General features: G+C 38.9%; 4 protein-coding genes across 5 annotated transcripts in view; 3 read left to right on the top strand and 1 right to left on the bottom strand.

Moving 5' to 3' along the window:
• The window catches only part of tmem54a (transmembrane protein 54a), a 5,518-nt gene extending 3,170 nt beyond the window's left edge, over positions 1-2,348 (bottom strand). Inside the window, exons 1-2 of one of the 2 annotated variants that reach the window (XM_024271178.2) lie at positions 2,150-2,348; positions 1,189-1,385 (exon numbers count right to left, since the gene is read on the bottom strand). In XM_024271178.2, coding sequence (XP_024126946.1) covers positions 1,189-1,385; positions 2,150-2,162 — 210 coding nt within the window. In that variant the 5' untranslated portion in view covers positions 2,163-2,348. Of the gene's footprint in view, positions 1-1,188; positions 1,386-2,143 lie in introns of both variants that reach the window. The other variant, XM_024271093.2, reaches the window with a different exon arrangement.
• Positions 2,349-3,043: 695 nt separating this feature from the next.
• On the top strand, positions 3,044-5,755 carry zpcx (zona pellucida protein C). Its single transcript, XM_024278897.2, has 9 exons — positions 3,044-3,512; positions 3,578-3,690; positions 3,763-3,836; positions 3,911-4,082; positions 4,148-4,253; positions 4,384-4,469; positions 4,537-4,622; positions 4,685-5,603; positions 5,672-5,755. The coding sequence occupies exons 1-9, from the start codon at positions 3,090-3,092 to the stop codon at positions 5,691-5,693; spliced, it is 2,001 nt and encodes a 666-aa protein (XP_024134665.1). The 5' UTR covers positions 3,044-3,089; the 3' UTR covers positions 5,694-5,755.
• A 1,675-nt stretch (positions 5,756-7,430) lies between these two features.
• Positions 7,431-17,196, top strand: pabpc4 (poly(A) binding protein, cytoplasmic 4 (inducible form)). Its single transcript, XM_024276751.2, has 15 exons — positions 7,431-8,161; positions 10,335-10,528; positions 11,754-11,869; positions 12,678-12,817; positions 13,120-13,214; positions 13,292-13,429; positions 13,519-13,614; positions 13,690-13,959; positions 15,428-15,518; positions 15,624-15,719; positions 15,797-15,927; positions 16,006-16,096; positions 16,451-16,581; positions 16,648-16,775; positions 16,865-17,196. The coding sequence occupies exons 1-14, from the start codon at positions 7,969-7,971 to the stop codon at positions 16,750-16,752; spliced, it is 1,887 nt and encodes a 628-aa protein (XP_024132519.1). The 5' UTR covers positions 7,431-7,968; the 3' UTR covers positions 16,753-16,775; positions 16,865-17,196.
• A 1,955-nt stretch (positions 17,197-19,151) lies between these two features.
• The window catches only part of ppie (peptidylprolyl isomerase E (cyclophilin E)), a 3,896-nt gene continuing 2,883 nt past the window's right edge, over positions 19,152-20,164 (top strand). The window contains exons 1-4 of the mRNA XM_024278230.2: positions 19,152-19,303; positions 19,626-19,724; positions 19,800-19,843; positions 20,135-20,161. Coding sequence (XP_024133998.1) covers positions 19,273-19,303; positions 19,626-19,724; positions 19,800-19,843; positions 20,135-20,161 — 201 coding nt within the window. The 5' untranslated portion in view covers positions 19,152-19,272. The remainder of the gene's footprint in view (positions 19,304-19,625; positions 19,725-19,799; positions 19,844-20,134; positions 20,162-20,164) is intronic.

The raw sequence follows: 20,164 nt of genomic DNA, 5'->3' as shown, positions 1-20,164 counted from the left end.
ATGAGTTTTAATTTTAAAATGCTAAGTTTGAATAAGAAACTGAATTTTCTGAACAAATAACCATTAATATAGATGAGAGGTCTGCAACATTTAACCTTTAAAGAGCCATTTGGGTCAATTTCTCACTGATACCAACCAAGTGGGAGACATAAAGTTTGACTTCATCTTTTTGAGTAAATAAGAAACCAAATTGTATTCATTGTTACCATTATGATATATATAGTTTTTTGGGCCATAAATAAAAACATAATAGCCTTTTTTCAAAATATAAAATAATGTATAACCTTTGACAGAGGTTACTTTCAAACTGAAAGGCAACCTGTACCATCCCCTTAATGCAGCAAACATAACAGCAGATAGTGTGATGTCAGAAGGATTAAATAAAAATATTGTTGATTTTACTGTTAGTGCATCTCAAACAAATGCTTACACCTATAAGTGGACCTTAGGTGGACTTAAAATATTTTAATTTGCTTAAAGGGGCCATACCATGATTTTTTCAAGCCTTGAACTTTATCCATATATATGATCATATATTACCTTTGAAACACTTAAAAACAAATTATTTATGAAATATTTGTTACTTTTTGTGAGTTTTTTCCAACCTGAAATTGAGTGTTGGTGTTAGACTGGGGCGGAGCTGTCAGAACAGATTCTCCTTGGAGGGAGCTGTTGGCATGGTGCTTACATCAGCACGTTTCCACCCGCTCGTTTTTTGGGGGTATGGGAGGGGCTGCTGCAGACACCGCAGGTTTTTGGAGGATTACTCTTAAATGCATGAACGGATCAAAATACCGCTGTAGGGTTCTTAATATAGAGGAATGAACAGTAAAATGCACTTAAAACCTCAAAAAGTAGAATAAAAAAAAAAATATAGAAAATCCGCCTTAATTCTGGTTGTGTTAACTGACCTTAAGTTGATTTTCTGTGGTACACAGAGCTCAAAAAAATTGTCAGTGTTTTAGTTTGAGTTGTAATATGTGCTGTCCTTCAACTGTTTGTGAATGAGTGGAAAAAGGTGCAAGTTAGCTTACTTTATTAATTATTTTTTTACTTTACTAATTTTCATTACATTTTTTAAAATTAAAAACTATATTCCTTTAGCCAGAGGGGCACAAAATGCTAAAGGTGGCTCTGGAGCCACTAAGTGATTTAACCTTTTAGTATATTTCCCATTGCCCCACTTACCACCAGTCCTGCCACGATGGCAATGACATTAGAGACGGCGTACTCCATCGTTCGTGCTTGTTTATGAACGTTGATGTGTCGAAGGACAGCGCCATGAACCAGCCCCCCGAGAAGAAAGTTGACGTGGCCAACCAGCACCAGAGCCAGCCCCATCTTCATCAAGGCTTTGTTGTCTTTGAGGTTGGCACAGCAAATCCCTGAAAAAGAAAGTCGTTTTTGCTCAAAACAACTTAAGAGCTTAATGAGATGCTCAGGTATGTGAACCATTCCCAGACATTGTGCAAGTTTGGAAAAAAAAAAACTGGTATCAACAAGCTTTGAATCATCATTAAGCTATGAAAAAAATGTGGAGATGTTGAAATACTACAAAGAACGGTATGCATGTTTTAAAAATGAACTTTAACAAAAATAAAATACAGCTTAAGTGTGTTTCTACAGCTGCCATTTTAAAGAATTCTGCATGTTTGGTTTACTTTTCTACTCAGAAATGTCTTCTGCTCCAGTAGATAAAGGACCCACATATTTAGGCTGCTTCAGTCAACAATCCGGAGGCAGACAAAGCTTTGGGTGTGTGATGCACAAACATTTACCTGTCCTAAAAGGTTATCAGAGGTTGCTCTCGCTTTCACAATCACAGAAAATGCAGCTTTTACTTATAATAATCGCCATTATTATAAGCTGGTGCATGAGTAAAGCTGATTTTATGTGGTTTAGGTAAGTTTGATCACACTTTTCCTCTTTTTTAATTCATTTTTTTCACAAAGTGTGACCATAGCTATACAGTTAAACTTTCAGTTTTAACTTCAGTAGATCCAAACAAGGCTACTTTTGTAACATTAGAGGTTTGCATGTTTAAAAAAAAGTCTGTTGATCCATACTCCTTCCTGAACTGCTGTTACATAAACCACGCCCAAAACAGCCAAGTGTCACAAAATGCACCAAATATTCGACATACCTGTACCTGTGCTCGCCATGTCTAAACTTCCTTATTCCTCCTTAGGTTACAGTTAAAACCACCAAAGCGGGATGAAAATCATTGTTTCTGACGTTTTTTTCCACTCTCCCCTCCGTCCGTCGACGACTTCCTTGATTGAAATTCACCTGGAAGGCGCAACGGCACAGCAAAACACACGCTGCGTGATACACACCTGTGTTGAAGCTCCGCCCACAGACCGCAGGCTGAAGCCTGTGGGCACGCGCGCAAAGATAAGGATGAAAGAAAAAAAGAGAAAATGTTGGTCTTTATTTATCTGTTAAACTGAAGCAAATTTTTAAAATAAACATATTTTAAATAAATTTTTGGTGATTCATTGATAAATAAGTTAGACAAAAAAATATTGTTTCATATGAAAGTTAAGAAAATGCTAGATTCTAAGTAAAGCAACAATCAATTGTGTTTTTCCGTTCATGTTTAAAGATTAAACTATGGTCATTATTTACCCTCAAGCTTATTTTTATAAACTTTATAGGGAATACAGATTGAGATATATTTATACATATTTGGAAACATAGTTAAATAAAATTATTTTGTAAACGAAAATTTAAAAAATGAATACACATTTGAAATTTAAATCAATTTTTAATCTATTTATCATTATTTTTGTGTTGCCTGCTTTGTAAAATTCAACATAATTGACAATTCTATTAAAATAAAACTTGAAAAATCTGAGGAAACACTGATGCATTATATATAATTTAATAAAAATGTTCATATCAAGACAACTTGGTCAAAATGTAACTTGGTATAACAAAATAAAAGTACAAGAACCCCATGCTGTGCTGTAATAATGCGGCCTCATTAGCCTGATTTGCTGCACCTGTAACTCCTGCCGCTGCACCTGAATAAAGACAGTGGTATCAGAAGCTGAGCTGCAGTTGTTGGCTTGTTTTGAGCCCTCACAATGGGGTCGCTGCAGTTATTTCTTGGCATGTTCTTCTGCCACATCATTTCTGCTGAGTCTCACTTGAGATACGATGATGATTCCGTGGTGTTCCGGGATTTTGGAGGGGTTTTAGAGAATGAGTTGTTCCCCCCCTTTGATAGGGACTTTGAACTTCTGCCATTCAATGACATCTTTGGCTCCTGGAGAAACTGGCCACCTGCCTTTCACATGGATCCTGGTTTCCCTCCGTTCATGAATGCTCCTAGAGTCCAGGTGTCATGTGATGAGCATAAATTGACAGTTGTGGTGGACAAAAAAACCTTTGGCCTCGCGCTGACTGCAGAGGATGTGCAGCTGGGTGACAACTGTCGCAGCAATACAGAGCTACCTGACCAGTTAGTTTTTTCCTACCAGTTAGATGAATGTGGGACTAAATCTGTGGTGAGTAACGTCTTCAATGGATATTTTTCATTTCCTCATCTGACAACCTTTTGAATGCATTGCAGTTGCAGAATGGTGTGAAGGGCTTTACAAACTTCATAAACCTGACTCCTAAGAAGGCTCTCTCCCCCTGGTGGCAAGCTCCCCTCACAGTTCAGCTTACCTGCTTCCCCAGAAGGTCCCCAACCACTTAAAAATATTACAAATGTAAATGATTCTTTAAGATCACTTAAATGTGGCTTAATTTTAGGTTTTATAGTAAACCAAGTGTTACCCTAGCACCACCTCTTCCTATGAAGAGCTTCAACATTCAAGCCATGGATTGTAAGTAAACTTGTACATTTATGCTTGTGGGTTAATCGGCTGAATACTTAGCTGGCCATTTGCTTTTCATGCAGCATCCTGGACCAAACCAGTGGAATCAAACTCTTACAAAAGAGGCCAGGTCATGAACCTCCAAGTATCTGCAGAAACAAGGCCCAATCAGCAACTCTTCATCCACTCCTGCTTCTCGTCTGCATCCCCTGAGCCCCAGACAAAACCTAGACATGCTGTCCTACTGAACAAAGGGTAGGAAATCATGTATTTACTGGACATTGCCCAATGAAGTGTTCTAATCTGCTTTTCTTGGACAGGTGCTCATCCTCATTGGGTTCTCCGCACCCTGTTGCATGGTTTACAGGTTCTAATGCAGCAAATGTGGTCAACTTTGCACTCAATACGTCTCATCTTACTTCAGAGGTGGGTTTGGTTTCTTGTAGTGACCCACTCTTGGTCCTTAAGACGAACTCCTGGTATTTGACAAAACTTTAAACTTTCATCAGGATGTATTGTAGGAATGGCCTGCTCTAATCCTATGTCCTCTCTTTAGCTATACATCCACTGCAGTGTCATCATCTCTGACCAGGGTGTCACCTCTATTTCTAAATCCTGCAACTATGATGCCACTCAATCCAAGTAATTGCCTACACATGCCTGGTTTCAATGTGTTTTTACACTTCTAAAGTGAACCCTGCTTTTCTAGATGGGTGGAGCTTAATGGAGATGTGGATGTCTGTGCCTGCTGTAGTTCAAAGTGTAAAAGCTCTTCAGTCAAGATCCACTCTGGCAGTAAGTATGCCGGTATGTCTAGGGTTAAAAATGCTTTTGTGTTGACTGGTCTGTCCTTGCAGATAAAGCAATTGTCAGCACTGGTCTGCTTCTTGTGGATGACGATGTAAAAGCCAATGCACCTTTGGACTCTGAACCTCAAGCTTCAAGCACACTACTTGCCAGGTCAAACTCTCCTGTTGAAGCTGACGGCACAGTGTCTGACTCTCTCTTTCTGCAAAGGGAGCTCCCATCATCCCAACAAGGGGTTGTTGTAGTGAGTCAAGATCCAACTTCCAGACTAACACTATGGCTACCCGGACAGGCAGATGCTGAATATGGCAAAGACATGACCACTTGGTCTGAAGATGGGTTTTCAGTTCGGTTGTCACCAAATGGAAACTACCTAGATATGAAGCCACCAACTGCTAGTCCAATGCTGCCATCTCAAAGTGAAGATGCTGATCCCACAATGAGAGGGTCTCAAGGTGGCAAATCATGGGATATGAATATCCATACAATGGATGTCTGGCCAATTCCTCGACCTGAAACTACAGAAGGTTTGCAAGAAGGATTTGAAAAATCAACAAGCTCAGAAGTGAAGACCGACTTGCCAAATGAGATTAGCATCAATCTCTTGTTACTGGAGCATCCTAAGACGATCCCTAAAATCCTGGAGGATGTTGCAGAGGAGCCCCTGAAAAAGCAATTGCCAGATCAAACTGATGGAAAAGACGCTAACAAGAGTGAACTCTCCTCTGAGGAAGAGGAACCATCTGGGGTGAATGTGGATGACATGGTGACTGAAGATGTTCAGCAGCCTATAATTCATTCTAAGCTGGAATTCTCCAAAGGGGCAGATGGTTCACAGAAGTTGAGTTATGAGGAAGAGTTGAATCAAACTGAGACTAAACTAGTGCAGAGAAGAGCTGCTGGGGAGGAGAAGACGGGAAGAGTGCCCAGGCTGAAGGGACTGCGCTCAACTTTTATGTACTTGATGAGGTAAGTGAATTGGCAGTCTTCATGAAAATGCAATTTGAATTTTCTTAACCTGACAATCCTCTTTTCAGGAAGATGAATGGAGAAAAATAAATGCACCTTCAAGAAATGTTTAAATAAACTTACTGCAACAAAAGTTTTTAAGATCTAAACCTGACTTGTCTTGCTTCTGCATTATCTATTGTCTCACATCTAGAATGCAAACCCTCAGCATCATATTGTAGAGGAATGACTTTTGGTTTAGTTTGCTATAAAAAACATAACTGAGGCTGCAATCCTGGCACCAGTTTCAAACTGTACAAATGAAAATGGTTCTATATTTTCAGAGTATAGACACTTTTAAGCAAGACTAATGGACTAAAATTGGGTTGCTGGGGAGTTTTAGTATTTATCTGCCACCAAAGGGCAAAATTTAGGACTTTTCAAATTTAAAAAACAGAAGGTGGGATCTGGTTTAAACTAGTTTACTGATTTTGAATACAGTTACTCTGCTTTGACAAGTGGGACTGGATACACAAGGCAGCTAGTTTGAATTGTGAATTGGGGTTGGTTTAATTTCTTGTTCAATGGCATGTAGAGCCTGAAACTGTCCTTAAATTGACTAAATGACCCCCGCCCCATTTTTTGTTTAAAAAAAAAAAACTACTGGCTTAAAGAAGCCAAAATCTCAGTTTTCTATTGATAAATTCAAAGTTCTCATTCTACGTGTCAGAATAACAATTCTGTCTGATATTTTGGTATTCAACTTTTTCTTGCTAATTTTTCATTTTGTTTTTTCTTGAGAGTTATTAAAGTTATAAACTGACCAGATGTCTCAGAAAAAGCTTGAGGTGCCCACTGGCCCCACCTCAAACCTTTGACAGATTCTCCTGAGCCAGTTTTCAGTGGAAGGGGTGTGGATTTAAAACAAGCTTACTCCTAATTGACAGCAGTGCTATCCTTCGAAATGTTCATTAGGTCGACTCGGACCAATCATTGTCTGCCTAAAACATGGCAACATCTGTATCACGGAAAAATAACGGAATTTATTTAATTTTGCTTGAACCAAAAGTAAGGCTTTTTCTATGGGTGACATCACACCCACTCTGTCCAGATCCCTTATACAGTGAAGGGTCATGACCATAGATGTATATTAATTCCCTGGACAAAGCTATGTGTTGTCACCCATAGAAAATGTTTTACCTCTGGCCCTTGGAAATTAGGCCAATACAGCTGCCGCCATTTTGAAACCTGTTCACAGTGATTGATCTGAGTAACCTTTTTACAGGAACTACTTGGTGCCAATCATGAGTTTGTTGAAAGTCCACAACACTCAAGGGGGCTTTGGATCCGTCAAACATTCGAGTATGGGCCAGCACTTACCACATGTTTTTACTGAGATATCTGGTCAGTTTATAATTTGAATAACTCGCAATTAAAAAACAAATCTAAAAAAAAATAGGCTTGGAAAAAAGATTTTAAGAAAAATGAATTGGAGCAAGAATGGTTATTCTGACAAAATTACTCTTGTCTTCCTTGTTTCAAGCACTAGAGGGGAAGGGTTGATATGTCCAGTAAATATACAGTCAATGATCATGACCACATAGGGAAGTATTGGAACAAAGATCAATCTATCAAACGAAGTTGGCAGTGAATTAGTATAACTTTTATGGCTCTACGTCGTTTCTTGATTCATGTTAGTTTGAAGCCACATGGCTTATTTATCAAATATGGAGTAAAATGTCATTTTTCTCAGAATCTTTTTCTAAAATGAAAACATTCTAGATCCCATATCTCTGTTTTTGCAGTGATTTTTGTCTTTTGGAGCTGTGTTGAGCCCCTCAGTTGCCATGCAGGTGTCGCTGTGGGGAGGGCAGCTCTGTAGTTGGGGCAGGACAGTGTGCGCTCTCTCTTTTACGCGCCGCGTGCTCGTCCCCCCTCCGCCTCCTATCCTAAATTTGACCCTGGTCACTGTTTCCTCCACACCGCTACTCTCTATAAAGTGCCCACGCTCCCCCAACACACTCTCTTTCCCCGGCCACAAATCAACCGTGAGTGTTCAACTCACTGTTATCGGGAAAAAAACTTAAAAATAAAAACTATATAAAAACAATAAAAGCTACAAAACATTATAAAAACGAGTACAATAATATTGAAATTCAAACTTTAAAAAAATCGCAAAATATTGATAAAAAAATATAAACAGGAGGCCTCGGGGTTTAACCGAAGGAGGAGGATTTTTGTTATTCTTTCAGGGTTTCTCAGATTGATCTGTCCGCGTCGAGCCCGTCTTGATCCGCATTCAAACCGGATTGAAGTCTTTTCTGCTTTTTAGTCGTTGAGAGGCTCTCGGCAGATTGATTTTTTTATTATTTTGGAATTTTGGGAAATGAACACTGCGACCGGGAGTTATCCGATGGCTTCTCTCTACGTTGGCGACCTGCACCCTGACATCACGGAGGCTATGCTGTATGAGAAGTTCAGCCCCGCCGGACCGGTGCTCTCCATTCGGGTATGCAGAGACATGATCACCCGGCGGTCCCTCGGATACGCGTACGTCAACTTCTCCCAGCCCGCGGACGGTAAGGACGCACGCGGGGGGACTGAGCACACTCACGTGGGGTCATGGCTAATGGATGTTTAAAGCATTGTTTTCATTTAAAACACTCATTTGACTTATTTATTAACTTACACAGGATATAGCCTAAGTTTGTGTTATTATTGTCATAAAGAAACACAAACTATCATATAATCCACCGTCTATATGTTTAGTAGTTGTAATATACTCATATTTTATGAACATATAGCCTACTGTCAATGGTTTGTAATCATTTTTGATCAATAGTATGGCAACCCATTGAGCCCATAATTAATTAATTTGTTTTTTCTTTTTTTATTTATGCTGGTGATACCAAAATACTATGTGATTTAATTATGTTTAAATATACTAAAACAATTATTTTATATGTTTAAAAAATTACACATTTGAACTAATTGTATCAGTTTGGGTATTAAAGTTAACAAGTGACACACAAAGCTGCAGTAGAAAAATGAACATTAGTTTTGTAGAAACAATACATTTGTGATTGACCAATAAGTTTCACCCATGTAATTTAAGTCATACTACTTAATGGATAAAATACTCCATACTGATGTTTGTTTCTATTACATTTTTGTGTTAGATGACACGAGTTCGAAACTAGTTCACAAATGTAATTTTTAACACATTTATTTCACTAATTCATTATTTTTATTTTGTCACTAGTTGGACGTCATCCATTGCTAGCAATGCTAATTCCGATCAGAAATTGAGAATACCTATTTAGATTTATTTGTTTTGTAACCCTTTAAAAAAAAACTATATTAGCGACACTGTGACCTTGCAGGTTAAAAGGTGCTTTAGAAATAAAATGTATAATTATTATTGGCTGAATAACTTTAAAGTATACAACAGTTGGTCCAGAGTTGTTGCTTTGTTTCATTTGGATTAAATAGGGGCGCTCTTAGCAGTGAAAGTGTGCGTTATGTTGTTCTTTTTAATGTCCTGGTTACACTGTCTACACACTGTGAATGTTTCTCCTGTTTTATCAACAAAAACACCTGTGAGAGCAGCTGTGTCTGATGAAGGCGGTTAGCCAAATAACAAGTAATGGATTGCAACACCAAAAACTGACAGGTGTGAAGTGCCCCACTGCTTTGCTGTCGATGTGGACACAAGAGAAGGGTGTGAATGAACGATGGTGAAATCCTGTCCGGGATAGTTGAAAGTATAGAGAAGGAATTCCCCAAACTTTTTCATTGGTTTGTTGAAATGTTATGTTTTTATTCTCTGTTTCTTCCCAATCAAAAGCAGAGAATGGCGTACTCACGCTCCGGCACATACCTCTCAGGACCCTTCTCTAAATATAGACCCTCACTCTGAGTCGGCCAAAATATGCCTGCTCTGTTATACTACAAACACATATGACAACAATAACTAGTTATTCAACAGCATTAACATATTCACCCCTAGATATTTCTGAATCTAGGCAGAGATTATATTTTTTGTTCAAAAGGCAAGATTCTCATTATAAACCTTCCACAAATGTATCTGTAAAACAGCAATTACACAATTTTTTTGAGCCCACGGGTGGTAAAGTACAACTGCAAGCCAAACTGCTGATGCCAGCAGACGCAAGGGAGCTCCGTTTTGTTTACCAGACACTTTTAGCTGGAAGCCTAGCCTGTGAGTGTGTGTGGCTCACTGTGGAGTGACTGAACAAAAGGATGTTTGGCACGTGCACCCAAAATAACATGGGTGTTGAACCAATAGTAAAACAAAGGTATAGATTTAATATTTTTCTAACTGAACAGTACAGAAAAAAAGATGTAAAAACTGTAAAATTATCAACAAATCTTGAATAAACTCGTAAAACCTGTTGAAATGAGTGTCTGCCTGTGGCATTGGTAGTGCTGGGGGTATAGCAGCATGCGGTTTGTCAGAGACATGTGCTATGATCTCTGCAGCTGCCCCTGACTCGTCCCGCTTGCTGGCAGACAGCTCAGCAGCCACATGGTCTTCTGCAGCGTCTTAACCCCGCTTCCTGTCTGCTTTTCATTTATGTCTACAACAGTTTTGAGACACACAGCTTTATAATCATCCTCTTACTACTCCATTAACATTGGTACCAGTTCATTTTTACAGTTTGGGCTCCTATAAATGAAAACCTGTCCTCTTTCTTTCTTTATTATTTTTTTTCTGTGTTCTGCCAACAGCTGAGAGAGCCTTGGACACCATGAACTTTGACGTGGTGAAAGGGAAACCAATCAGAATTATGTGGTCTCAAAGAGACCCCTCCCTCAGGAAGTCTGGTGTGGGCAATGTTTTTATCAAGAACCTTGATAAGTCCATCGACAACAAAGCCCTGTACGACACCTTCTCTGCTTTTGGCAATATCCTATCCTGTAAGGTACAGAATATTTTTTTTCTTTATAAACCATTTTTTAAAAAACTTGGTCACAATGTAATATAAGTCCAAAAAACATAAATGACAACTCGCCTCCTTAACTAAAAAAATCTTGAAGCTTGAGAAGGTTTGTAATTTAAAAGGCTGTCTTATATAACACTAGCAATTTTTTTTTTACAATGTAATCAATTCATTGGTTGACAGATTAAATATTTATCATTTTGGCTCCTTTCCAGCCCAATTCTTTCAAACACAAGATTTTTGATCAAACCCTTTCACTATTTCTTTTCTAATTTTCACTACAGCTATGAAGCTCACTTTGAGCTGGCAGTCTGTAATCAGCAATCTGTTTCATTAGATAATTGGTGGTTGGGGAAAAGACTAGTGTAGCTATTTCCCCCACTTACTACAAAAAACTATAATGTTAAAGTAAAAGTAGAACGGATTAAAATGATGCCCTTTGATCCACCGAACAGTCATTTCAGCACTCATGGATCTAAGCTTCAATTGTTTGTTACCAAAAACCATCAAACGGTACTTCCTGATTGAAGAAACAGATGTGTGGCACATCCAACGGTTAACTAAGTTGTTTTAAGCAACCAAACAAAACCTCCCTATAAATATTTTTGTTAAAAGATTTACTGACGCCTGGAAAAAACGAATCTACTAGCGTGTACAACCAGAAACACGTGTCTTGATCCCCCTAAAATAAATCCAAGAAGTCATGGTGGTACACTCTCCAGACCACACAGCAGACATTCCTATATGTTACTATACACAAGGAGTGATTTATAAAGGTTTTTTTAGTATATAATCGTCTAGTTGTGCTCTAAATATAACCCGTGATGGACAAAACCCCCCACTAAACCCTTTTCTCAGATAGATATTAACATTTTACACACTTTCCTCTCTTATCTAAACTCTAAATGTTCTAACCTTTGTAGTCCAGTGTTATAGAATGAAAACAAAGATTTGTTTGCAACCATAAATGTGGTAAAAGAAATGCATTCTTTAAAGGAGACAAAGTACAGAGAAGATTGATTGACAAAGTCAACAGCCAATTCCGATGGAAAACTCAATGTCCTGTAAAAAAGAGAAAAAAAAAGTTGCACAAAAGAACTGCAAAAGATTAACCGTGTTAAAGTGACTGAATGTTGTATATAATTGTTCAAAAAAAGTTTCAGTTGGATGTATGTGTGGCTTGCTCAGTTAACCCTCTCCCGTCCAGGTGGTGTGCGATGAAAACGGCTCCAAGGGCTACGCCTTTGTTCATTTCGAGACTCAAGATGCAGCTGATCGTGCCATCGAGAAGATGAACGGCATGCTTCTAAATGACCGCAAGGTGTGAGTGTCCGATTGTCTCGCTTTAGTGTTTTTTTCTGTCACCATTGTAGAAAAAGGTTCTCATCCTAAATGTCAGCTATTAGGTGTTGCTTACATTGTATAGTGGATTTTGTTGATTGAACAAATGTCTGGTGTTTTTTCCAGTTACTAAGTCTATGTGTGAATAAAATGACTAACCCACTCATTTCTCACTCCATCAGTTCAGAGATAACCTGCACGCTCCAAGATAACCCACTAAAACATCTACTTTTGTTTTCTCACCAGATGCATTTTGTTGCTGTATTTGACTTCCTGTTGGTTTGCCATTGTGGTGTTTGAAGTTGTGTGTGTGCGTGTTACCCCGTTTGTTTGTTTTAGTGATGGATCGAATGCAGGAATGCTTTACTGGATGGCGGAAAGGGGGAGGTCTTCGTAGTAAGGTATATAAGATCATTTGCCTCTCCTCAGCTTTCCTTTGTACTGTGAGACTGTGTTCCTCCACCCCTCTCCATCCAGCGGAACAGGAGATAGACCGGTTGTCATGCCGACGACTAGCATACCTAAACATCCTCTCGGTCCTGGTAACTTTAACTGAAGTTGCATGTTTTGTTTGTCACTTTTGATCCCAGGAATGATGAGTCAAATATCTCTGGAACTGTCTAGTGGATGTTGTCCTTGTTTTGTGCTTGCCGAGTCTATTTTGACCAAACCTTGGCAACCTGGAAAGCTATGATTTTTAGATGGAGCCAATGAGGTGGAGTTTGGTTTGGTTCTTCACCATTGTTGAGGCCCAATTCACAAGAGTGCATTTGTCTTCGTCAACGCTCAGGTTTGTGGGTCGATTCAAATCTCGGAAAGAACGGGAGGCCGAACTCGGTGCCAAAGCCAAGGAGTTTACCAATGTCTACATCAAGAACTTTGGTGATGAGATGGAAGATGAACGCCTCAAGGAGATGTTTGAAAAATATGGTAAGCCAAAACTGTGTTTTAGTCCTCTTGTCTTGAATTTAAACGCGTTAAAGCCCTTTACAGTGACAGTCCTATTCACACACATATTCACACACTGATGGCGTCTCCACTGCTGAACACTGGTGCCAACCAAAAACCACCTGGAACAATGTTGGGGTTCAGTGTCTTGTTCATGGACACTTCAAAACATGGGCAGGAAAGGCAGAACCAAACTTGCAATCTTTCAATCAGAGGTCGACCACTCTACCACTGCAGCCACTATTTGAATAAATTAAAATCATTATTGCTTTTGGTATTTTTAGGCAAAACTCTCAGTGTGAAGGTGATGACAGACTCCAGTGGCAAATCCAGAGGGTTTGGATTCGTCAGCTTTGAGAAACACGAGGACGCCAACAAGGTACTTAAAAGCAAAATATATATTTGGGTCATGTACAAGTTGAGGAGTTTCTCAGGAAAATGTGGCTTGATCCAAAGGCTGTAGAAGAGATGAACGGCACCGAGCTCAACGGCAAGACCGTGTTCGTGGGCAGAGCTCAGAAGAAAATGGAACGGCAGGCGGAGCTGAAAAGGAAGTTTGAGCTGTTGAAACAAGAAAGAATCAGTCGTTATCAGGTCTGGAGTATATCTGGAATCATGGGATTTTACTTATAGGAAGAGAAGAAAAAAGCCTTTCGTTATTAAAGTTTCTCTTTTTTTGTCAGGGAGTTAATCTTTACATCAAAAATCTTGACGACACCATTGATGACGAGAAACTGCGTAAGGAATTCTCTCCATTCGGGTCCATTACAAGCGCTAAGGTGAGACGATTGGAAATTCTCAATGACTGGGTAATGTATTTGGAGTTACGTCACTGCCATCTGTATATGTTTCAGGTGATGCTAGAAGACGGTCGTTCGAAAGGTTTCGGTTTTGTCTGCTTCTCCTCCCCTGAAGAAGCCACCAAAGCCGTGACGGAGATGAACGGACGTATTGTTGGCTCCAAACCGCTCTACGTGGCTCTGGCTCAGCGCAAAGAGGAACGCAAGGCCCACCTTACAAACCAGTACATGCAGCGTATCGCTGGCATGAGGGCCATGCCGGCAAATGCCATCATTAATCAGTTCCAACCAACAAGCGGCTACTTCATGCCGGCTGTGCCACAGGTGTGAGAACAGAAATCAGACGTTTAGAGGGATCTTTTTGAAAGTGGGTTGCATAATGAAGAATACTACAACATAGAAAACCTAACTGAGAAAATATCTGTTAAATGTTGTTAAAATGATGTAATGGTTGCAGAGTAGCGCCTGATGTTAAAATAGAAAGTTTTTCAAAATTAGGTAGTGAAAATGGAGTAAGACACGTAGCATAGCGAGCTCTGCTGCCTAGGATCTGTCAAAGTGAGTGCTGCTGCCCGGGGACCGGCAGCCTGGGCGGTGACCTCGCTAGGTCCTCCAGACCCCAGGTGGCGGCGCTCACTTGCTCTGTAAGATCCTGGGCAGGGGAGCTCGCTAGCTTGCTACGCTGTAATGCTGCCACAAACAATTATTTTAAAAGTCGACTAATTTTTCCGATTAGTCGATTGATCGTGTCAAACTGGATGTAAAGCACACATCTTAACCATAATCAGCTTTAAACTTACTAAAAATTAGCTATATAGTGTTGCATTACCTGTGATAATGCTAGCGTGGACGCTGTAAGGTGAATTTGGCCGCTGAAGATGCTGAAATTGATAGCTGAAATCACTGAAGATGAGCTAAAATAATAGTTAAATGGCAAATTAGCCAAAAAAAAAAAATGGAAAAAAAGCCTGAGTAAGCCAAAACAGCTAGCATGCAGCTGAAATACTAGCTTAACTCCAAAATAGTCTTAAAAATGAAAAATTCCTACATTAGCCAAAAAAGCTAGCATGTAGCCAAAATATTAACCAAACTCTAAATTAGCCCCAAAAAAACCTTAATAAATGCCAAAACAATAAATCCAAAAAGCTATCATAATGCCATTATAACTTTTTAAATTTACTACACTCTGACTCCATGTAATATAAAGTAACAACAAATTTTAATAGTCGATTAGTCGACGATTAGTTGACTAATCATGGCAGCCCTACTACGCTGTCCATGGGGCGGCTGGCTAGCATAGCAAGCTAGCCCACTGAGTGCACACTTAAGCTAATGTGGGCAAACACAGGTCTCCATATGAGGTCCACTTGGCCTTGCTGGCTGGGCTACAGTTTCAAAAGTAAAAGATTGCTAGTAATTTCATATGGATTTTTAAAACAAAAAGACTGTATGTTATTAGGAGAAAAACAAGACTGTAAATGTTGCTACAACGCTGTGAGTTTATGTTTTAGATCCTATTAACATTTTTTGATCAAAGAATATAATAAAATAAAACTTTATTGACACCAAGCAAGGAGGTTCAAGTGTCCAGAAGCTTATAGCAATAAAAAATAAATAAATCCGTTGATAAAATTATGTAATTGAAACACAGATAAATAAAAAGAAGACTGCCTAGATTAATCCCTGTGCAGCAGTGACTAAGTCTGAGATCAGAGGAATCTGTTGCCTTGACTGCTTCTTACTGTGTCATTGTGTTTATTGCTGCTCATTATTCCACTTTCTTTCCCATAAGGCCCAGAACCGAACGACGTACTATGCACCCAATCAGCTGGCCCAAATGCGACCCAACCCCCGATGGCAGCAACAAGGCGGAAGAGGTCAAGGTGAGGGTGAAGCACACGATCCTGCATCTTTCTGCAACATAAGAAAACAAAAGCTTTATTGGAATGATGAAATCTGTTTTCCTTCTATGCTTTCGGCACTCTCAGGTGGTTTCCAGGGAATGCCCAGCTCGCTGCGTCAGCCAGGACCTCGCGCCAACATGAGACACATGTCGCCCAGCAGCGGCTCACAGGGCCCAAGAGGTGTGATTGTATCGATTTGATTAAAAAACTCACTCACTTTTATGACTCATATTTGAATTTTTCCGGTTTGCTGCTAGCTGCTGGACAGGCCATGGCCCCTCGTCCACCAATGGGAGTACCAGGTCCCCGAACCATGGCTCCTTACAAATATGCCTCCAGTGTCCGCAACCCAAATCCCCAAGTGGTGCAACCTATTGCCCTACAGCAGGTATTCATATAACTGTCCTGAAATGTTTCACATTAATTAAAGTTATTGTCTTTAAAGCCATTGTTCTGTTTCTTCAAGGCTCAGCCGGCTGTCCACATTCAGGGCCAGGAGCCACTTACAGCCTCCATGCTGGCTGCTGCACCCCCTCAAGAGCAGAAGCAGATGCTAGGTAAGACTTATGCTACATATACAATGGACATTTGACACAAACTGCGTTATAACTTTCTCCTTCATGATCAATTTTCAAACGGTTGGCACTCCCATGAATTAAAAAGGACGCCATCCATACGTGACTATCAAATCTGAGTCCCTGACTGGTCAAAGTTCAACTAGTTTGAATTTCAACGTGCACCCATTTTCTACGTAGAGCCTGAAAACAGACCTAAAAAGTGAGAGTTTTGAAACACTCATTTAAAGGCGTTTCTATAGAGTTTTCATTGGAAGTGGTAGCTTGAACGCACATTGCCGAGGGTTGTGCCCACGTAGCTTTACTATCCCAGTTCTGTGTTCTGTTACTGAACAGGGGAGCGCCTGTTCCCATTGATCCAGGCGATGCACGCCAACCTGGCAGGAAAGATTACCGGCATGCTGCTGGAGATCGACAACTCTGAGCTGCTGCACATGCTGGAGTCCCACGAGTCCCTGCGATCAAAGGTGCTTTTTCTCCACACGCCAACACATCAAAAGACACACTTGCACTAAATCCGTGTGTTCGATCAGGTGGAGGAAGCTGTTGCTGTGCTGCAAGCTCACCAAGCCAAAAAAGATGCAACCCAGAAAGTGGCGGGCATGGCTACTGCCACTGCTGCTGCGGCCACTTCCTGAAGACTGGATGCTGTGAACGCCCGGTAAACAGATATATAAATAACAGTCATTCTTGCTGATTCAACCGTTTGTGATTTTGTAGTAATAATAACGACTCATTCTGTTGTTTCAGAGGTAAACGAGCTGAGATGAACAGGAACACACTACAGTCCTTCAAACATGAAAGCCAAGAAAAATATTTTCAATTTTACTTGAATATTTTGAAAATCCTTAAAAGTGGATCATTTTCTAGCTCTATGGTCATTTTTAACCAAATATCAAGATCAGAATGCAAATTTACCTCTCTTTTAGTGGCAAAAGAGGGAAGTCGTTTTCATAAAAACAGAAAGGAAAGCCTTGAAGTTTGCCTTTGCTTGAAAGCTTCACATTTGATTGAAATGATGGGACTCAGTCCGATCATGTTAATGATTGTGTGGTATTCTCAATAAACACGTGAAATATTGACTTTCGTTGTCTTTGTTTTGTTTTCTAAGGTGTTTTATTCTTAGTAGAGTCAAACCATTTTTCTAGAATTTTAAAATATATACACAGTATAATCATTTTTGTTTGGTGGTTGTTCACATTTACTGTATCTTGACTACATCGGTTGCTTAAAAATATATATTTTGCTTTTATTTTTACTTTTCACTCTGATGAGTGTAAATATGGATTTTATTTTTACTGAGATTTTTAAACAAAAATTGAAACGTAAAAAAAAAAATTGAATAAAAAATATTTCAAAATAAAAGTTTTTCCTGTTAAAATAGTCTAGATGAGAGTTTTAGATTATAGGCAAGCCAAATCAGTCCTTTTTTATGTGAGTCTTGATAGAATTTTCACAAATTAAAGTAACAAATAATTGCTCTTTCTAGGAACTAATTAAAGTAATCCTAACATGCTGTTTTCCAGGCTTTTGAGTGCCATTTTTTTTTCTCCTAAATGTAATTTAAATGAAGGACTTGACCTTTTCCAGAGGATTTAAATAAAGATGTTTTTTCTCAACCACTTTTATCAAATCCCCAAAAAATTATTAATTGTTAATTAAAGTCAAATAGAGGAAGTTAAATCTGGCAAACTTTCCGAGGCGCTCTGTTGTCTTTTTATGAGTCTGAAGGGTTTGAAGGTGTGGCCTGCATGGGGGTGTAGTTGCTGCCTCACTGCAAGACGCCTCTAGTCTGGTCTCTCCCACAGTTCAAAAGCATGCTTCATAAATTAATTGTGACTATAAAATGACTCTAGCCAAGGTGATGATGTATGTGCACGGCCCTGCAATAGACTGGCAACCTCTCCAAGATGTACCCCCACCTTTGCCAAACAGTTGTTGGGATAGGCTCCAGCAATGGATTTGGGAATTGGATGGTTGGAGGATTTGGATCAAACTACTCCAAATTTCTCTGTAAGTGAGAATCTTCAAGTGGACCATTAATACTAATTGGTCTATCTATTTGTGTTATGGTAAAGGAATTATGCAATGAAACCTATAGACTGTTTTATTGTATTCATCTAATCTTTTCAAAGGTTAAAGGTCAATATATCATTTGTTATGAGGAACACATTCATTTAATGCTCACGTGGGATTAATGCTCTCAATATATTTAGATTTTGGAAGATTGATCAGTTTATTTTGGGCCATTTAAAAAAAACAAACATTTATAGAATTAATCTATTTACGATTTAAAACAGCAGGGGCTTGTCAAAGCTATATTTTCTGGATTTCAAGTGAGTTTCTATCAATTTTAGATTTTTTTTAAAACATCCTGGAAGTGAGACAGATTTTAGTTTGGAATAAAGGTTTTTATTTGCTTGTTGTCTACAGATCAATTTTTTACAACATTCAAATTGGAATTTTGTGTCAGAAAGCTAGAAGAACACAAAAGTTCCAGAGTTTTCTAGAGCACTCGAGGCTTTTGATCCTCATGTGGCTCTTTTACTCCTCCATTGTGGCTCTCTGCTTAAAGAAAAATATCAAATTTTTGATTTTAAAAAGAAACTGTAAAGTAGTCTGTTCTAAAAGAAGGTGTCTATACAGTTTTCTGTGATTCATCAAGGCTTTACAGTGGACATTCATTCATGAGGTGTTGGAAGATATGTTGATTTTCGTACATTAATGTAAAATCTCTGAGTCATTTTTTCAATCATTCCAACACCACATTTCTCTAACTTTTCTTTTTTGTGGAGATATATCAACCCATTGTTGGAACTGGCACTAAACAAGAACAAAAGCCACAAATTTAGCATAAACACTAAAACATTTTCTGGTTTAAATTATATATTAATTTTCCTATCAAAATTAAACGTGTTTTCATCCAGATTCCATGTTATTTGGTTCTCTTATGAGGTTGATTAATTAGAACACTCCACACTTCTGCTCCTGGTCTGACCATTCTGTCAAATTTCAGAACCCTTTCTGGCCAACGAGGCGAAAAGTTTGACATCCCCGATTTAACCAGTAGATGGCGCTGTATTTAGCTGAGGAGGCGGGCTTCACTTTAATTCCACCAATCAGAAGCCGAGGTCATAGTTCACCACCCACAATCCAATATGGCGGCGAATAAGAGAGTTCTGTATATCGGTGAGTTATTTTAACTTTTTAAAATGATTTTGAATATCATAGGGACTAAGTTACACACCACTCTGAACGAAAACAGCTAAATTGAAGCTCTCATATCCCAAAATCTTCTAGAAATATATATATTTACATTTATGCGGAGAAAAAAAGCGAAACAAGAACGTTGAATACCAGTTTGTATGGAAACCATCATCATGCTAAACCGACTCGCACAGAGTTTAATGTTTTCGACTTTAAAGAACTGGTTACTGTTAAACATGATGAATAAAAAGCACGAAGACGTGGTGTTTGTGTGTTGATTGTTTCCGCTACTGCTTCTTTTAAGGTGGTTTAGCGGAGGAGGTGGATGAGAAGGTTTTACACGCAGCCTTCATACCCTTTGGAGACATCACGGACATCCAGATCCCTCTGGATTATGAAACAGGTCAGATCAAGTTTGATTTTTATTCCTGCACCAAACATGTGATCATTAATTTTTGTTTTTGTGTTTGATTTTCAGAAAAGCACAGAGGCTTTGGGTTCATTGAGTTTGAGCTGGCAGAGGTTTGTGCTTTTTTTAAAGTTTCTCATTTTAAATTATTGATGGATAAGCATGGATTTCAAATACTAATTTATTAAAAGATTCTTATCTTGAAAAACTTTATAGATTTATTTAACCAATAGGCAAAAATAACAACTATTCTAAACACAAAAACATACTGAATGTTCCTCAGCTGATAGTTATTTACTGGATGTACGTTGAATGTAGATCACAGTTGCATTGCTGAATCTGTAACAAAAATTTGCTTTTGTGCTTTTGAACGCATCCCTTTCTCATAACTGTCTCTCTTTTAGGATGCAGCAGCAGCTATTGATAACATGGTA

This window comes from Oryzias melastigma, linkage group LG22 (genome assembly GCF_002922805.2).
Source record: "Oryzias melastigma strain HK-1 linkage group LG22, ASM292280v2, whole genome shotgun sequence".
Lineage (NCBI taxonomy): Eukaryota > Metazoa > Chordata > Actinopteri > Beloniformes > Adrianichthyidae > Oryzias > Oryzias melastigma.
Note: the sequence above shows the minus strand (reverse complement) of the source record. Positions and strands in the feature narration are given on the sequence as shown.